We start from the raw sequence: 13,952 nt of genomic DNA, 5'->3' as shown, positions 1-13,952 counted from the left end.
CGTGTCGTACTCTTTCCTCCCATCCAAATTGTCTGTCACTTCACGTATAGACACTCATCAAAGATGTCGACACCGACATCAGTACCATCGACGACGACAACGAGCGGCAACATGTTGACCGACGTGGTCAACTCGATCTTTACTCCTGGTACCAATTCCGGGTTGATCCAAGCCATGTCGTACTCGTTCTACGCACTGTTCGTCACGTTGTTTGGAATGGTGCTGCTCACGGGAGGGAACCTGCATGTCGTCGCGTTGTTGGTACTCAGTATTGGATTGTTTGTCAGTATCAAATGGTCAGCATCTATCTCTTTGATTCTCTGTTCGTGTGTCGTGGAGGAGCTGATGGTTTCAGAAACATGTTTCGCGATTTCTAGGTTCCTGATTCAAATTCGAGAAGTCGAGGAACAACAACGGATAGAGCGGGAAGCGAAGGAAGCACAATCCGAGACTAGCAACAACCAAGCGACGAAAGTGGATCCAACGAAAGGCAAAACGGAGTAGCTTTTCGAGAGAAACAACTCATTCTCGAGCGTGACACCAATGGGGACATGGATCGCATCGAAAAGGCGAAGGACGTTGACGAATTCGGTTGCGATCTTCCTGGGGCAATTCTTAGTTCCTTCCTCGAGGTAGCTTGAGACATTCCTGTACCTACGAATTGTAATAGTTTAGCTCTTGATGGACGAACGAGAGCGCAACAAGACACTCGTGCGCTAGGCACAGCATTGTCTCGGCTACATTGCCCAGGACAAACAACGAATCTCGCCCAACGACGACGAATTGCATGCGATGAAATAGTACAACAAGCAGGGATTGGGTACAGATGAACAGAAGGAAAGATGAGCGTCAATCACGAGGTTTTCTTGCCTCGCGTATCGAACCAGTTTTTCATCTGTTTCGCCGATGCTTCTCCCACGTGAAACACTGCGAGCATTATAGACATCAATCGTCCATTCCCGGTGACAGAACGAAGCGAGATTTGGCTTACGTTCTTTCTCCCACGCGTCCAAGCCTTGACTAAACTCGTACGCGGCACCTTCTCCGCCGTGGTCGGCGAGACTGTGTTGACTCTGGTCCATGATCTGTACGAGCCTTGCTTTGAACGCGTCCTCGAGCGTCTTGGCGAGCGCTTCGTCCTCGATCCTGTCGGGGAAGAGAACGACCGTTCCAGCTTGGGAACCGCATGATCTGACAAAAAAGTGCCATATGGTGCGACTCACTGTTTCAGTAGACGCGTGCCTCCTGCGTAGAACGAACCCCCGCCTCCACCGAGGTTGCGCAGGTGCACGGATTCGGGCGAGGCGGCGAGTGCGTTGCGGACCGTGTTGTTGTACGGTCGAGGCAAAGTCAAGGCGATCATATCTCTGCATCACAGATGGAGCATCTTGGTCAGCTCAGTAGTGCAAAGTCGCCGTGCGTGAGGACCTCACTCGTCATGGAGTTTGTGTGCGAGCCAGAAGGGCAGCTCGAGGTTGGTGTTGGTTTGCAGCTGTCGGGCACAGGGGATCGTCGTCAGTTTATCGAGAGACAACGCGTCTCGGCGAGCTAGACTCACATCCTTGTCGGCACTGCCTTCCAAGTGGCCGCAGTTGGGGATGTCGAACAGAATCTTGGACGGCATGCGCTATCAACAGAACGCGTCCGATCAGTTGGCGTCCTGCCCGCGCGCAGGAGGATCGAAGCGCGCACCTGCGAGTCGGCGAGGAACTCTTGCACGTCGTAAAACGCCGCCATGACGAGCACGAGGTCAGGTGACTCGACGGGCAAGTGCGCGAACGAACGCGCGGGGCGTGCGAGAACGCGGCACTTGCGGGGAGGTTCGCCCCCCACATTCGCGATTGCGAGGGCCGAACGAGGGGGAATGGCGCGGCTCTTCTCTCTCTCTCCCTTATCTATCCATCCTATGCCCTTTTCAAACAAACGCACCTACCCTCGCACATCCTCCCTCTTGCGCAAGACGGCCCTCCTCTCGACCGTCTCGCTCGCTTCGACCCTCGCCCACGCCATCTCGATCCCGCCTCCTGCCCTGATCGCAAGCTCGTCTGCCCTCGCTTCGTCCGCCTTCCTCGAGTCGTCCGTCCGCAAGTCGATCAACTTTGGTCCCCACCCGGCCCTTTCATTCCACGATGCCGATCTGAACCCGTCGATCGCGCTCTCGGCGTGGAACGAGCGCTCGTCGCTCGCTGATATCCACGCCGCCTCGTCAGACGCTTGCAACGTCTTTGTCGATGCCGAGCACGGTCGCTGTGTCGGTGCCGAACTCGCCCACGCGTTCACCCGCGAACTCCACCCCGAGTCCGAGTTCAGGCTCGTCGATGGACTCGTTTCGAAGCACACGGGCGTCTTCCACGGCCACTTTGTCCAGCTCCTCAACGGCGTTCCCGTCGCCAACTCGAACCTGAACGTCAACATCGACCTCGCATCCGGCCAAGTCGTTTCGTACGGTGACTCAACCCTTGCGAAATCGACCAAGTCACGAGACGCTCGCGCCAACACGCGCGAGTGGTCCACGCCCGCATCGGCACAGATCGTGCTCGATAACGGACCCCAGCACGAGGACCTCGTCGCCGAGTACTCGTCCCCTCCGTTCAACCCGTCCGCGTCATCGCTCCGGCCGGCCGACCCGCGCCATGGCCTGCTCACGTTCCTCGCGATGCAATCGAACAATGTCGAACTCGACCGGCGTCTCGAAGGTCAATCGCGCGCCGACCTCGCCGACCAGCTCACGACGACCCGCGTCGCCGGGACCGCTCACGACGTCGTGATTTCGGGCTTGCCCGATCCGACTGCCCAGGGTCCTGCCAAAGCGTCCCTCGTGTACGTGCACGACGGCGAGGATGCCAAACTCGCATGGAAGTACGAGTACGCGTCCGAGGACAACATGTACGAGGCGTACATGTCGGCCGACTCGGCCGTCGGCGAGGAGCAACCGCTCATGGTCGTCGACTGGGTGCGCGACTTCCGACCGACCGGAGGCGAGATCGGACTCGACTCGATGCACGAGATGTTTGATCGCAACTCGAAGACGCGCCAAAGCAAGAAGCCGTCGCACCGGAACCGCAAGCCGTCGAAGCGCTCGTTGTTCAGCACCTCGTCCGCTGCCTCGACGACTGACCCGAAAGAGATTGAAAAGCTCAAGAAGATCTCGCCCGAGTACAAAGTGTTCCCTTGGGGAGTGTAAGCTTTGGACTCATCGCTTGCGCCGCCGACGGTTGATTGACTCGCTTGTTGATTCATCTTGCAGGAACGCCCCGGATGTCGGCAAGCGTGCTGTCTTGAAAGGTTCGCTCGTCGAGCTCGACAAAGAAGGTACGCTCTCTCGCGCACGCCTCTAGAGGCAGGGTCCATGCGCTCAACTTGTTTTTCTCGCTGTAGCTTCCCCTGCCGGATGGCATTACGTTCCGTCTGAACACAAGGGCGGGTCCGAGATCTTCTACTTTGAGACTCGAGGCAACAACGTCCTCGCGCAGGACAACCCAAGTGGTGGCAACTCGATGAACGGCTTCCGCGCGAACGGCGGCAAGGATCTCAAGTTCGACTTCCCGATTCATATGACGAAACCGGGTACGCCGCTCGACCCGAGTTCGTACATTGAAGCCTCGACGACCGAGTTGTTCTACACGAACAACGAAATCCACGATCTCTTCTACCGCTACGGGTTCGACGAAGAGTCGGGCAATTTCCAAGAGACCAATTTCGGACGCGGAGGGTACGGAGGCGACGCCGTGCAGGCCAACGCGCAGGACGGCTCCGGATACAACAATGCCAACTTTGCTACCCCTCCTGATGGCCAGCGACCTCGCATGCGCATGTATGTATGGACTTCGGCTCAGCCGTACCGAGACGGAGAGTAAGTCGCCAACGTTGGTCTACACGTCATTTCGAGTTTCCGAACTAACCTGGGTGATCGATCAGCTTGGAGGAAGGTATTGTCATTCACGAGTACGCGCACGGAATCTCGACCCGTCTCACTGGAGGACCTGCCAACTCTGGATGTCTTGGATGGGGAGAGGCCGGCGGAATGGGCGAGGGATGGGGGTAAGATATTTTCCTTCAACCTCTCGCGATTGGCGACAGAGTAACAAACCGTGACCCTCGTCCTGCAGTGATTTCTTCGCGACCATGATCCGTATGCACAGCGCCAAGGAGCAAGAATTTGACATGGGTTCGTGGGCGTCGGGACGAGCGGGAGGTATCCGAAACTGTGAGCTACCAATCTTCCACGTGAATGTAAAATCATGACTGACTCCTTCTGCTCATCACCGATCAGACCCGTACTCGCGCAACCTTACAACGAACCAAGATTCGTACAAGTCGCTCGACAAGGGCGGTTACTGGGGTCAGTTGCGATCCTTTATCGCAAATCAGAAACTCGAGCTGATCTTGTGGGTTGCTGTCGACAGGCGTACACGCGATCGGAGAAGTCTGGGCCGAGATGCTCTTCGAGCTCGCCGAGAACTTGATCGATGACCATGGATTCCACCCGACCCTGTTCCCTCCGGCGGTCAATTCGACCGATTCGACCGGCTACTACTCGGAAAAGCACCTCAAGGAGTCGAAGAAGCGCGTTCCCGCTCACGGCAATACGCTCGCGGTTCAACTCGTCGTCGACGCCATGAAGCTTCAACCGTGTCGCCCTTCGTTCCAAAACGCTCGTGATGCCATCATCACCGTCAGTTTTCTGTCCAACATTTTGGCCCCGTCTTTACGATGACAGACTACTCACTGGCTTTTGTCATTTTCATCTCGTATAGGCCGACAAGATGCTCACGGGTGGAGAGAACCGCTGCACGATCTGGAAGTCGTTCGCGAAGCGTGGACTCGGACCCGATGCCAAGGTGGTTGGTTCTACCCCTTGGGTGCGTTTCTCCTTCCATTCTCTGTCATTGGTCTAGGCTGACAGAGTGGTTGCTATTGCTGGATTTGGTTCAACAGGGTGGAGGAATCCGAACTGAGGATTCAAGCATTCCTGTCGATTGCAAGAAGAAGGCCAAGCACTTTCAGTAGAAGCTCTCTCGCATAGGTCGCGCGCAGACCTTCGCAAGTAACGATCATCGCCTCGCAACCCTCGCCTCAGCGTTTCCTTTCTCTTTCCCTCTCTCTCGACCTGTACACCTCTCGCTACCGCCTCTCTCTTGTGTTCTCTCGTGTTGCCTCAATTCTCTTGTCGATTTGTTTCGAACATCTTTCTTGATTACTTATTCTGTATTTGTTGTGTTTTGTACACGAATCGTCTTGTTCTCGTTCCTTGCTTGCTTTTCTTGCCCTGTAACGAAATCTTTCAATTGGCAACCTGACCAAGCAAAAAAGCAAAAGTCGATGCTACGACAGACACGAACTGGGCACAAACACAGAGAATGGAACAAAGGGAAACAAGCAGAGAGAACACCGGATAGTATGACGAGAGGTAACAAGAAGGGTGGTAGCGAAGAGAACAAGCTTTCCGAGCGTATCACGATTGACCCAAGCTCGCAGGACGGAATCCGCTCCCTTTTTCAGCCAGAAACACAAATCAAAAGGGTAACGTTAACCGAGGTCGTATCAGGAACCAATGTTGATACAGAAAGAGTCATACCTGGGGTGCCTCTACGAAGTGGATCTATTCCGTTGCTTTCCAAAGTTGAGCATTCGCGAAACAATATCGGATTCGTAGGGATTGAACGCGGTTGAAGCGGATTCGAGGTCAAAGGTACAGAGTCTGTCATGCGGTGAGACGTTTTTGAACTGACGACCGAGGACGCAAAGCGGCGCTCGAAATGATCAGGAGGAGGATTTGTTTCGTGGTGACCAGTGTTGGAGCGCAATTGACCAAGCGGTTTCGAGAAGAACGATTTCGTAGATCCTGTGCCGTTGCTCGAATTGGTCGGGAATCCTGTCGGGATCTGGCTCGTACTTCTCTGAGAGCGCATCGAGGTGGGGTTCGCAACGAATGGACGTCGAGCGGTGCTAGCAGGCGAAGGAGCGGGCGCGACGATCGAGGCCGAGGCAGAAGCAGGAGTGTATGCGGCATCGCGGTGGATGTCGAGATGGTCGCGCGTCGAAGCCGTACTGCGAGTCACTACGCGACGCTTCAACCGTTCATGTTGTTCCTATCAGAAACCAGGTTAGTGTTCCGGTACAGCTCAAAGGCAAGTGAGAGACTGTCTGACTCACTTTGAGCTTGCTGTACGCTTTCGTGTTTGATCGATGCATATCTTGAAGATCTCGGGCTCGTTTCTGCTCGGCGGCGAGATCGATTGAGAGGCCTATTCAATCGACATAAAAGTCTGAGCACCTCGCGACTGAGCAAAGTGGTTTGCGCAGGATCAGCCTATCTTCAAGACGTCTTCTCAGTACTACATACACCAGATGGACCAGTCAGTCTGAGGAAAGCGTAGCTTGAGAGCTCTCGATTGGGCACGCACGTTCGACTTCAGCTTGCGCTCTCTGCTCCGTTTCGATGACAGCTTTTTCCAGGTACGCATTGCGCTTGCGAACAACAAAAGCTGTGGGATACGCTGCCAGATCCAAATATTCTTGTCCGCTTACCTCGGTAGCCTCCTTGTTGAGCAAATCCTGATACGACCTGTCTTGGTATTGCTGCGAGTAATGTTCGAGGCTGTGGTCTGAAAACAAGAGCGAAAAGGGAGGTCGAGGGAACGTACTTGATAGACATGAAAATTGATAGCTCGTCCGGCAATATCGATGATGACGGAGGGAGCTAGTCCGGCAAGAATCGTGGTTTTCCAGGTATCTGACGGGCGTAGGTTTGCCTCGACCAAGTCATCCCTAACCTCGAGCAAGATTTCGAGACGCAGGTGAGCGATCCTGAATCCAGCGCGGACTAAGAGAGGACTGCGAGCGGACATCTCGGTGAGTTCAGTTTTGCAAGCAGGACAGACTGGGCGACTCGTGCCGAAGAAGCTGTTTGCACATTCTACGCAGTAGATATGGGAGCAGCTGGTCACGACGGCGCTGTATTTCGCGAGCGTTAGTACCGGCCGCGTTACGAGGTCAATGAGGGGAACCCGTACAGGCTCTGTCCGGCGCATCGCAAGGGCGCAAGCTTGTCAGTCACCTTGACTCTCGCCGCGAGCGAGGGCCATATACGCGGTGCGAGGGCGATAGGCAGCAGGGTTCGGAGGCGTACGGACACATCGCACGTTTCTCGCGAGCACCACGAGCGGTTGAGCCAAGCTCACCTCGAAGCCGAGCGTCTTTCGACACCTCAAGTTGTTGCAGCGAAGCTCGTCCATCGGTCCAAGCTGGTGTTGGCTCAGGCGCGAGAGTTCGGTCTTGACGAAGCAGACAACTCCGTCACGAGAATCCGGAGCAGTTGTACGCAGAGGAGACCAGACAGGTCGATTGTGCAGTCGCTGATAGTCGCGCGCACGAAAGCAAGAAGACCAGACGGGGCAGGGGTGCGAGATGAGACAAAGATCGAAAATGCTCATCATCGCATGCATCGACACAGGCTCCTCTCGCAGTCCTCGTCAAAGTAGCGCTACGACGATGAGAAGCTATCGCAGGCTGTCGGCTCTACTTAAGACTGAACAAACTTGACCGCGGTTCGGGGTGTGACTTTTCCTTTGTTCTTTCGCTTCTAGCGCTCATGCTGTGCCTCATACTCCTGCAAGCATCTTCTGGTATCATGCAGAAGCCTGCATGACGACAGCGAGTAACGTGCGTGGCAAAAACGTGCGAGTTTCAATCGCGACTGACTGCCTTCTTCTTTCTTTCGCGCGCGCCAGCCGCTTCTTTTTCGCACGCTAGAGACTCGAATCGTCTTCCAAGACGGTGACGAACATGCTTGTGAGCGAGTGGGCAGGTCTTGCGACTTGCCTCGTCTCGTCTTGCCATGTCCTGCGATGCTCGGTTTCTCCTCTCTTGGTTCACTCAATCCATCTCCTCAATACCTTGAGCTTCGAGTTCAATTTCTCGAATGCTTCCGCACGCCGCCCACTCGGCCCTCCTCTCTCTCGCTGCCCTTGTCGTGATCGGTTGCGTTGCTCCTGCTAATGCGCTCCCAAGCACCGTCTCGGTCGGCGGAGTGACGGTCCCGCTTGTGCAGCGCAAACAAGGGGTTGCCATGACTAAGGAAGATGGCACCGTTAACAGCGATTCGATGCAGCGCCAGATCACCTTCATTCGAGCGTGAGTGACCTCCATCCCTCGCTGGTCTTCCTAAAATCCGAAGAGGCTGAACCTGATCCCGCCACCCTCTTTCACAGAAAATACCAACAGACAATCGCAGCCTACCTCCGGAATACTGGCGAGGTACTAGGAGAGATCCTTGACAAGGCAAACAACACGACGTCGTCGTCGAGAAAGGATCGGTCGACGACGGATTCCGTCACCAAGTCTCAAAATCAGAAACGTCAGTCTGAGGTCCTGTACAACTACAACAACGACTTGTTGTGGGCCGGAGAGGTCCGGCTAGGGACCCCACCGCAGGATTTTACGATCTTGTTCGACACTGGTCCGTTTCGAACGCCTCTTTCCTTCGGTGTTCTGGGAGCCCTTCCTGATGTGTTTTCTTCCAAGAGATATAGGGTCTTCCGACTTCTGGGTCCCCTCGAACGATCCGCAGTGCACGGGTTGCACCGGCAACAAATTCGACACGGGCCTGTCGACCACATCGTCCAAAAAGAATGGTCGCTTCTCGAGTAAGCACTGTCACCTGTACCGCTGCGGGGTTTGTGAAAATAGACTTAGATCATGGAGTACTCTGCAGTCTACTATGGCGATGGCAGCACAACTTCGGGACCGATTTATACCGACGTGATGCAGATTGGAGACTTTTACGACGACAAGTGAGATCCGCAATGCCCCCTTCCTTTTCCGTGTGGTCAGCAAGTACTGATACTTTACCGAACACAGTGCCTATTTCTCTGCAGTCGACCAGATGAGCGATAACTTCGCTTCCGAACCTGAAGATGGGCAAGTGCACTCACATTCGCAGACTCTCACGCTCGAGCTGACATTAGCCATTATTGAAACAGGATTATGGGGATGGCTTACTCCTCTATTTCGAGTATCCGGACTCGCCGCCAATCTGACGCTACCTCGAGACCGTTCGGGTTGCGAGTCGCAAAGGTGCGCTACTCTTGCCATCGATGGCTTGCTCCTAAAGTCAAGCGCTCACGATCTCTTGTCGTGTCTTAGACTACCGATGGACCCTCGGAACTGTTTTTGGGCGGACCCAACCCAGACCAATTCAGCGTACGCCTGCATAGTCTCCTCGTCGCGAAAGCAGCAAAGCTGACTTGTCATGCTTGTGCAGGGTCGAATCGAGTGGCATCCTGTCCGAAAGCAAGCCTACTACAACATCACAGGGGATGTGTTCCTGAGCAACAACAATGCCTTCGAGTCTTCTCGCAACACCATCATTGATTCGGGTTAGTCTGCTCGATTACTCATACTTCGTGGCCCTTCATCACTAACGATTCTGTGGTATAGGCACGACTTTGATCATCGCACCTCCAGAGGACGCCGACAGATTCTGGTCGCAAGTTCCCGGCGCGAGTCGGTGGGACCGTGCGGAGGGTTACTATACTTTCGTAAGTCATTCGATACCAAAACAGCTCCTTTCAACACCGGATCCTTTTGAGCGCTTGCTGACCCGAAACACGCAACTGTAGCCTTGCTCACAAATTCCAAAGCTCTCGTTCTCATTCGACAATGGACGCAAGTGGGCCGTACGCCCTGTCGATATGAACCTCGGTCGAGTTTCGTCGCACTCTCCGTACTGCGTTGGAGCGGTCGCCGGAGTCGATATTGGCTTGGGTGACTCGACTTGGGTCCTCGGGTGTTCCTTCCTCAAGGTGAGTCTTGCTCTGAAGAATCCTTCAGAAGGCGTCGATTGTTTCTCATTCCTCACTAACGATTCTGGAGCGGCGAGGACAGAACGTGTATACCGTGTTCGATCCTACCGACAACAACCAAGTCGGATTCGCCACTCCAACATGATTCAATCTCAATCTCTCTCTGTTCGCATTGCATTGCGGAGTCTGCCCCGCGTTTTCCTACCTCTCGCATCCTTGTTTCGTCTCCTTGCAGCGCAACTTTCTTTCGCATCTCGCAACTCTGTCTCTCTCATCTGCACGTACTAGAAGAGCTGGACTCGCTCGTATCACATCCCTCTCGTCTCTACATATAGAATCAGATCGGTTGCTTACTTGATCTCTGTAAACGTACTTTTGCAAATCGTAGACTACTGTCTGGAAATGCTATCCAAGTTCGACAGAAGCGAATTTGAGTTGTGACCGAAAGCGAACGAAGAAAAGAAATTGCGAGCGACTGTACAACAATCTAAAACCACGAAACCACGTCACATAGTAAAGAAGAAACGGGTGCGAAACGAAAGCACGTATTCGATCGCGAAGACATAACGATCGAGAGCCAAGGTCGAAAGAAGCGGGGGGTTTTTTTTTTGACAACGTTGAATAAATCAGTTCAAATCGATTTGTACATCGCACGAAACATGTGCGTTCACGTAAATCGAGCAATACGATGTACTGGAGAAATGAAGAGGTTTTCAAGAATCACGGTTCGTTCGTGATGTTGTTGTCTTCCTCATCGAGCATTTCCTCCTCGATGCCTGGCCCTTGTTGCTCGTACGTTTCGCCTGCGAGCACTTCGTCTTCGGTGTCGTCTTCCTCGTCAATCGTTTGACCCGTTCTTCGCAGGTCTGCCAGCCCGGCCGTTCGAGGATCTGCGAGGTTTGGCGTGCTTGCAATCGAGATCACGCGCCTGTCATTGGTCACAGCCAGCCGTGGGTCTTGTGTTTGTTGTTGTCGTGACGACATTACTTGGTCAGCAGCACGTTGTGCAGCCGCAATCGCTTCATCTTGACTCAGAACGAACCCTCCTCCTGGTTGCCCAGACGCGGATTGTTCGTGAGATTGGGTTCGACTCTGTTCGATCTGAGCGAGGGCCAACTGTTGTTCACGGATGAGGGCCGGATCGAGTTGGTCAAAACTTTCGACGGCATCGAGCGATTTGAGGTCGAGTTGCGATTCTTGTGATCGGATTCGAGTGTGCATGCTCGAGGTCGAACCTGCAGTCGCGTCGTAACTCGAGTACTGAGAGGAAGATTTGGTGCCCCGGTTCATGGGTTGTGACTCTTGAACGAGAGTGCTTGCAGAAGGCGGAGGCAAATTCGGGAGGAGCAATGTAGACTGAGAGCGAGGTGTAAGTTGTTGCTGGTGCTGCTGCTGTTGTTGCTGTCGCTGAGCAGGTCCCCACGAGTTTGGTTCCCGAAGAGTGTGTGGACGCGGCGGAGCGAATCCGAACGCGGCGAACGACGAACCTCCCGCAAGACTTCCCCCCGCAGCGAGATGTTCGGTCGCCTGTAGTTGTTGCAGTTCGACCCATTGTCGCCTACGCGCTTCTTCTTCCTCGCGCTGCCTCAAAGCTTCCTTGAACTCCCACTGCGCGTCCCGCTTGCCAGCACGAATCCAATCTCGTTTCTCGTTGACGTCCTGCGGTCCGAGCCCTTCGAATTCCTCTTCGCCGTGACCCAACACTCCGACAAAATCTAGCCAATTGTACGCACGCCATTCGTGATCGTTAAACTCGGGTGCGTCGACAAAGACTTGTTCGAGTCGATACTGACCCTCGTCGCCGAGTTGTCGAATGACTTCGACTACTCGCGCGACACCTTGACATGACACATCGACACATCTTCGTACATCGAGTACTTGAAGGCGAGGAGTGAGGTTCGGAAGACTCGCGAGGAGTTGATCGGATATCGTCGTCTCGAAGAAATCGAGGAACGTGATCCGAGCGGACATGGCGGCGAGTCCGGAGAACACACTGCGGTCGTCAACCGTGCAGCATGTGAGTTCGAGTCGTTCGACTTCAGGTGCGTTACGACCGAAACTCGTGAACGCGCATGTCGATACGTCCTCTATCACTTCGGGATCGTAGATCGTGTCGTCGAATCGGGCAACCGTGAGCTTGGGCATGACGAAGACCGGCGTCGGATAATCGCCAGTGTCGCTACCAGATTCGATGAATTGCAGAGAGGTGAAGATTGGGGGCGTCGAGCCAATGAGTGCGAGGGTACGGAGATTTGGCAAGATGATCGGACAAGGGTCTGCGACGTCGATTTGCTCGAAATCGTTCACATCTTGGGGCGCAGTGTCGAAACGATGTCCGTCTGTAAGCTCGGGGTCTCGCACATCGACGTTGTGCGACCAGTCTTCCCATTCGTCCTCGGTTGGCTCGAAGCGCAAGTTGACCAGCTCGATGCGTTCGAGCGTGCGCCGAGCGATCCGGAGTAGTCGAAAGATCCCGAACCCGTGCCAGGTGACGCCATTCAGGACAAAGTCTCGTAGGGACGGAAGGGCATCGGGGATGAAGAGGCTGGGTCCGAGCTGCGCGCCTTCGATGTGCAAGCGTACGAGACAGTCGAGGCGCATAAAACTTGGTCGTGAAGGCACCTCTGGTAAGCGCCAATACCAGCCGGTTGTTTGCAGTTGCTTGAGCACTCCGCGACGCGCATGGAACACCAGGGTCAGGGACTTGATGCTGGGGAAAAGAAGCAGGATAGCACCGTCGAGCAGGAAGAATGGCATTGCGGCGTCGAGACGAAATCTGTCCCACAACACCAGTATGTAGTCAGTACTGGTGGCCCCCTTGAATATATCCAGATCAGCGAGACGAAGGTTTACGAATCGAGATTGAAGAAGAGCGGCGCGCGATGTATTTTTGCAAACTCGTGCAAGAGATACACCGTGTCGGTGTGATTGAACATGAGCGCAAGATGTAAGGAGCGCAACGTTGAGTATCGCCCTGTTTCTGGGTCGGGTATGAGGTGGCGACCGTCGGGGTCGATCAGGGTACATGCTTGACTAGCGAACGCGATCGTCTGTTCGAGGCGCTCGATCGCGTCCTCGCACGGGACGAGACGACGACCTTGCGCACCGTGATGTCGAATGACGAGATCTTTCAGTCCTTCACGTTTCTTGTTGCCATTGCCGACTGCGAAGAAGAGCGATTGCTGGAACGAGTCGAGCTCGTCGCGCTCGAGCGTGACGACCGCACGCGACCAGAACTGCGGCTCTGCGATGACGAACGAGCGCCACGATCGGGCGACGAGGCATGCTCGCTTCTGGTCTCGGGGAGGCAAGAACCGGAGGATCGAGAGGAAGACCTCGGGCGGAAACGGAGGCAGAGGTGAAGGCGTGCGAGGAGATCGACTGTGGCGTGCCCGGTCAGCTTCGGGACTGCGGGGTGGAGATCCGGACGATTTGGCGAACACGGCCTGTACGAGCGAAGCTGGACTGCTCTTCTCGGAAGAATCCGTCATCGGGGGCGACGGTGGAAATGTCTCGCTCGGCTTTTCCATCCTCCCGCAGTCACCAGCGAGCACCTGTGATCGCATTGCGCGTCGAATATGGGTCAGAACGCGTTCCAAACGACGTAACAGAGTCACCTTGCTTGTCCACCACGTCCACGCTGCGATCTGAAGCGCGTTGTTTCCAACAACAATGACCTAGCGTGTCTCTGTCCGACTAGGTTGCAGCATGTTGCGGTTGTGAGACATCTTGAAGAGTGAAGTACTCTGTTTGCGCGTCGCGATGAGATCACCTCGCGAATGGCTGTCCGCACTCACCCGGTGCACCACCTAGTACGATCCGATCCTCTCTTCCTACACCCTTGCACCTTGCTGTGGATGTTTCCGAGTGGCGCGCCGCGGATCAGACCCAAGTCGAGAGTCTCGTGAGGGCGAGGACCTCGCTCGAGTTGGACAACCTCCGATCTTCCTGGGAGCCAGGTATAGCGCTTCGATTATCTTGTTCTGTAGCAAGATAGTCTGCGTTTGCGGCCGAGACAAGTCGAGGGTGCAAGCGGCGGTAGGAAGAGGAACGTGAGCGCTCGACGCGGCGACTTGTCCTCCTGTCTGCGGTGCAACTCTATCATGACACCCGGTCAGAGCAAATCTTCTCTCTCTGTCAAAATCG

At 54.8% G+C, this 13,952-nt stretch overlaps 6 protein-coding genes across 6 annotated transcripts; 3 read left to right on the top strand and 3 right to left on the bottom strand.

Annotated features, from left to right (window-relative positions):
- Window positions 1-63: 63 nt before the first annotated feature.
- PKR1 (Pkr1p) lies at window positions 64-504 on the top strand (the record flags this gene model as incomplete). The annotated part of the gene is made up of 2 exons (XM_076680224.1): window positions 64-296; window positions 378-504. 2 exons carry the CDS (start codon window positions 64-66, stop codon window positions 502-504), a joined length of 360 nt encoding a protein of 119 aa, XP_076532617.1.
- A 349-nt stretch (window positions 505-853) lies between these two features.
- Window positions 854-1,737, bottom strand: PSF3 (DNA replication protein PSF3; the record flags this gene model as incomplete). Its single annotated transcript, XM_076680223.1, has 6 exons — window positions 854-927; window positions 992-1,146; window positions 1,224-1,367; window positions 1,434-1,492; window positions 1,559-1,627; window positions 1,693-1,737. 6 exons carry the CDS (start codon window positions 1,735-1,737, stop codon window positions 854-856), a joined length of 546 nt encoding a protein of 181 aa, XP_076532616.1.
- A 169-nt stretch (window positions 1,738-1,906) lies between these two features.
- Window positions 1,907-5,010, top strand: JCM15063_002587 (uncharacterized protein; the record flags this gene model as incomplete). The annotated part of the gene is made up of 9 exons (XM_076680222.1): window positions 1,907-3,180; window positions 3,248-3,312; window positions 3,379-3,853; window positions 3,919-4,041; window positions 4,110-4,207; window positions 4,274-4,342; window positions 4,407-4,675; window positions 4,758-4,862; window positions 4,939-5,010. The coding sequence occupies 9 exons, from the start codon at window positions 1,907-1,909 to the stop codon at window positions 5,008-5,010; spliced, it is 2,550 nt and encodes an 849-aa protein (XP_076532615.1).
- Window positions 5,011-5,704: 694 nt separating this feature from the next.
- On the bottom strand, window positions 5,705-7,034 carry JCM15063_002586 (RING finger protein; the record flags this gene model as incomplete). Its single annotated transcript, XM_076680221.1, has 6 exons — window positions 5,705-5,727; window positions 5,813-6,092; window positions 6,157-6,248; window positions 6,408-6,582; window positions 6,648-6,771; window positions 6,850-7,034. 6 exons carry the CDS (start codon window positions 7,032-7,034, stop codon window positions 5,705-5,707), a joined length of 879 nt encoding a protein of 292 aa, XP_076532614.1.
- Window positions 7,035-7,924: 890 nt separating this feature from the next.
- JCM15063_002585 (uncharacterized protein) lies at window positions 7,925-9,951 on the top strand (the record flags this gene model as incomplete). The annotated part of the gene is made up of 10 exons (XM_076680220.1): window positions 7,925-8,136; window positions 8,214-8,461; window positions 8,535-8,648; window positions 8,717-8,795; window positions 8,863-8,926; window positions 9,148-9,204; window positions 9,266-9,380; window positions 9,442-9,542; window positions 9,624-9,806; window positions 9,889-9,951. 10 exons carry the CDS (start codon window positions 7,925-7,927, stop codon window positions 9,949-9,951), a joined length of 1,236 nt encoding a protein of 411 aa, XP_076532613.1.
- A 575-nt stretch (window positions 9,952-10,526) lies between these two features.
- JCM15063_002584 (uncharacterized protein) lies at window positions 10,527-13,297 on the bottom strand (the record flags this gene model as incomplete). The annotated part of the gene is made up of 2 exons (XM_076680219.1): window positions 10,527-12,582; window positions 12,660-13,297. The coding sequence occupies 2 exons, from the start codon at window positions 13,295-13,297 to the stop codon at window positions 10,527-10,529; spliced, it is 2,694 nt and encodes an 897-aa protein (XP_076532612.1).
- Between the last annotated feature and the right edge of the window lie 655 nt (window positions 13,298-13,952).

The sequence above is a fragment of the Sporobolomyces koalae genome (assembly GCF_050403365.1).
Source record: "Sporobolomyces koalae JCM15063 DNA, S_koalae_JCM15063T_v1_ctg34, whole genome shotgun sequence".
NCBI lineage: Eukaryota > Fungi > Basidiomycota > Microbotryomycetes > Sporidiobolales > Sporidiobolaceae > Sporobolomyces > Sporobolomyces koalae.
The sequence above is the reverse complement of the archived record's forward strand: the minus strand, read 5'-3'. Positions and strand labels throughout refer to the sequence as shown.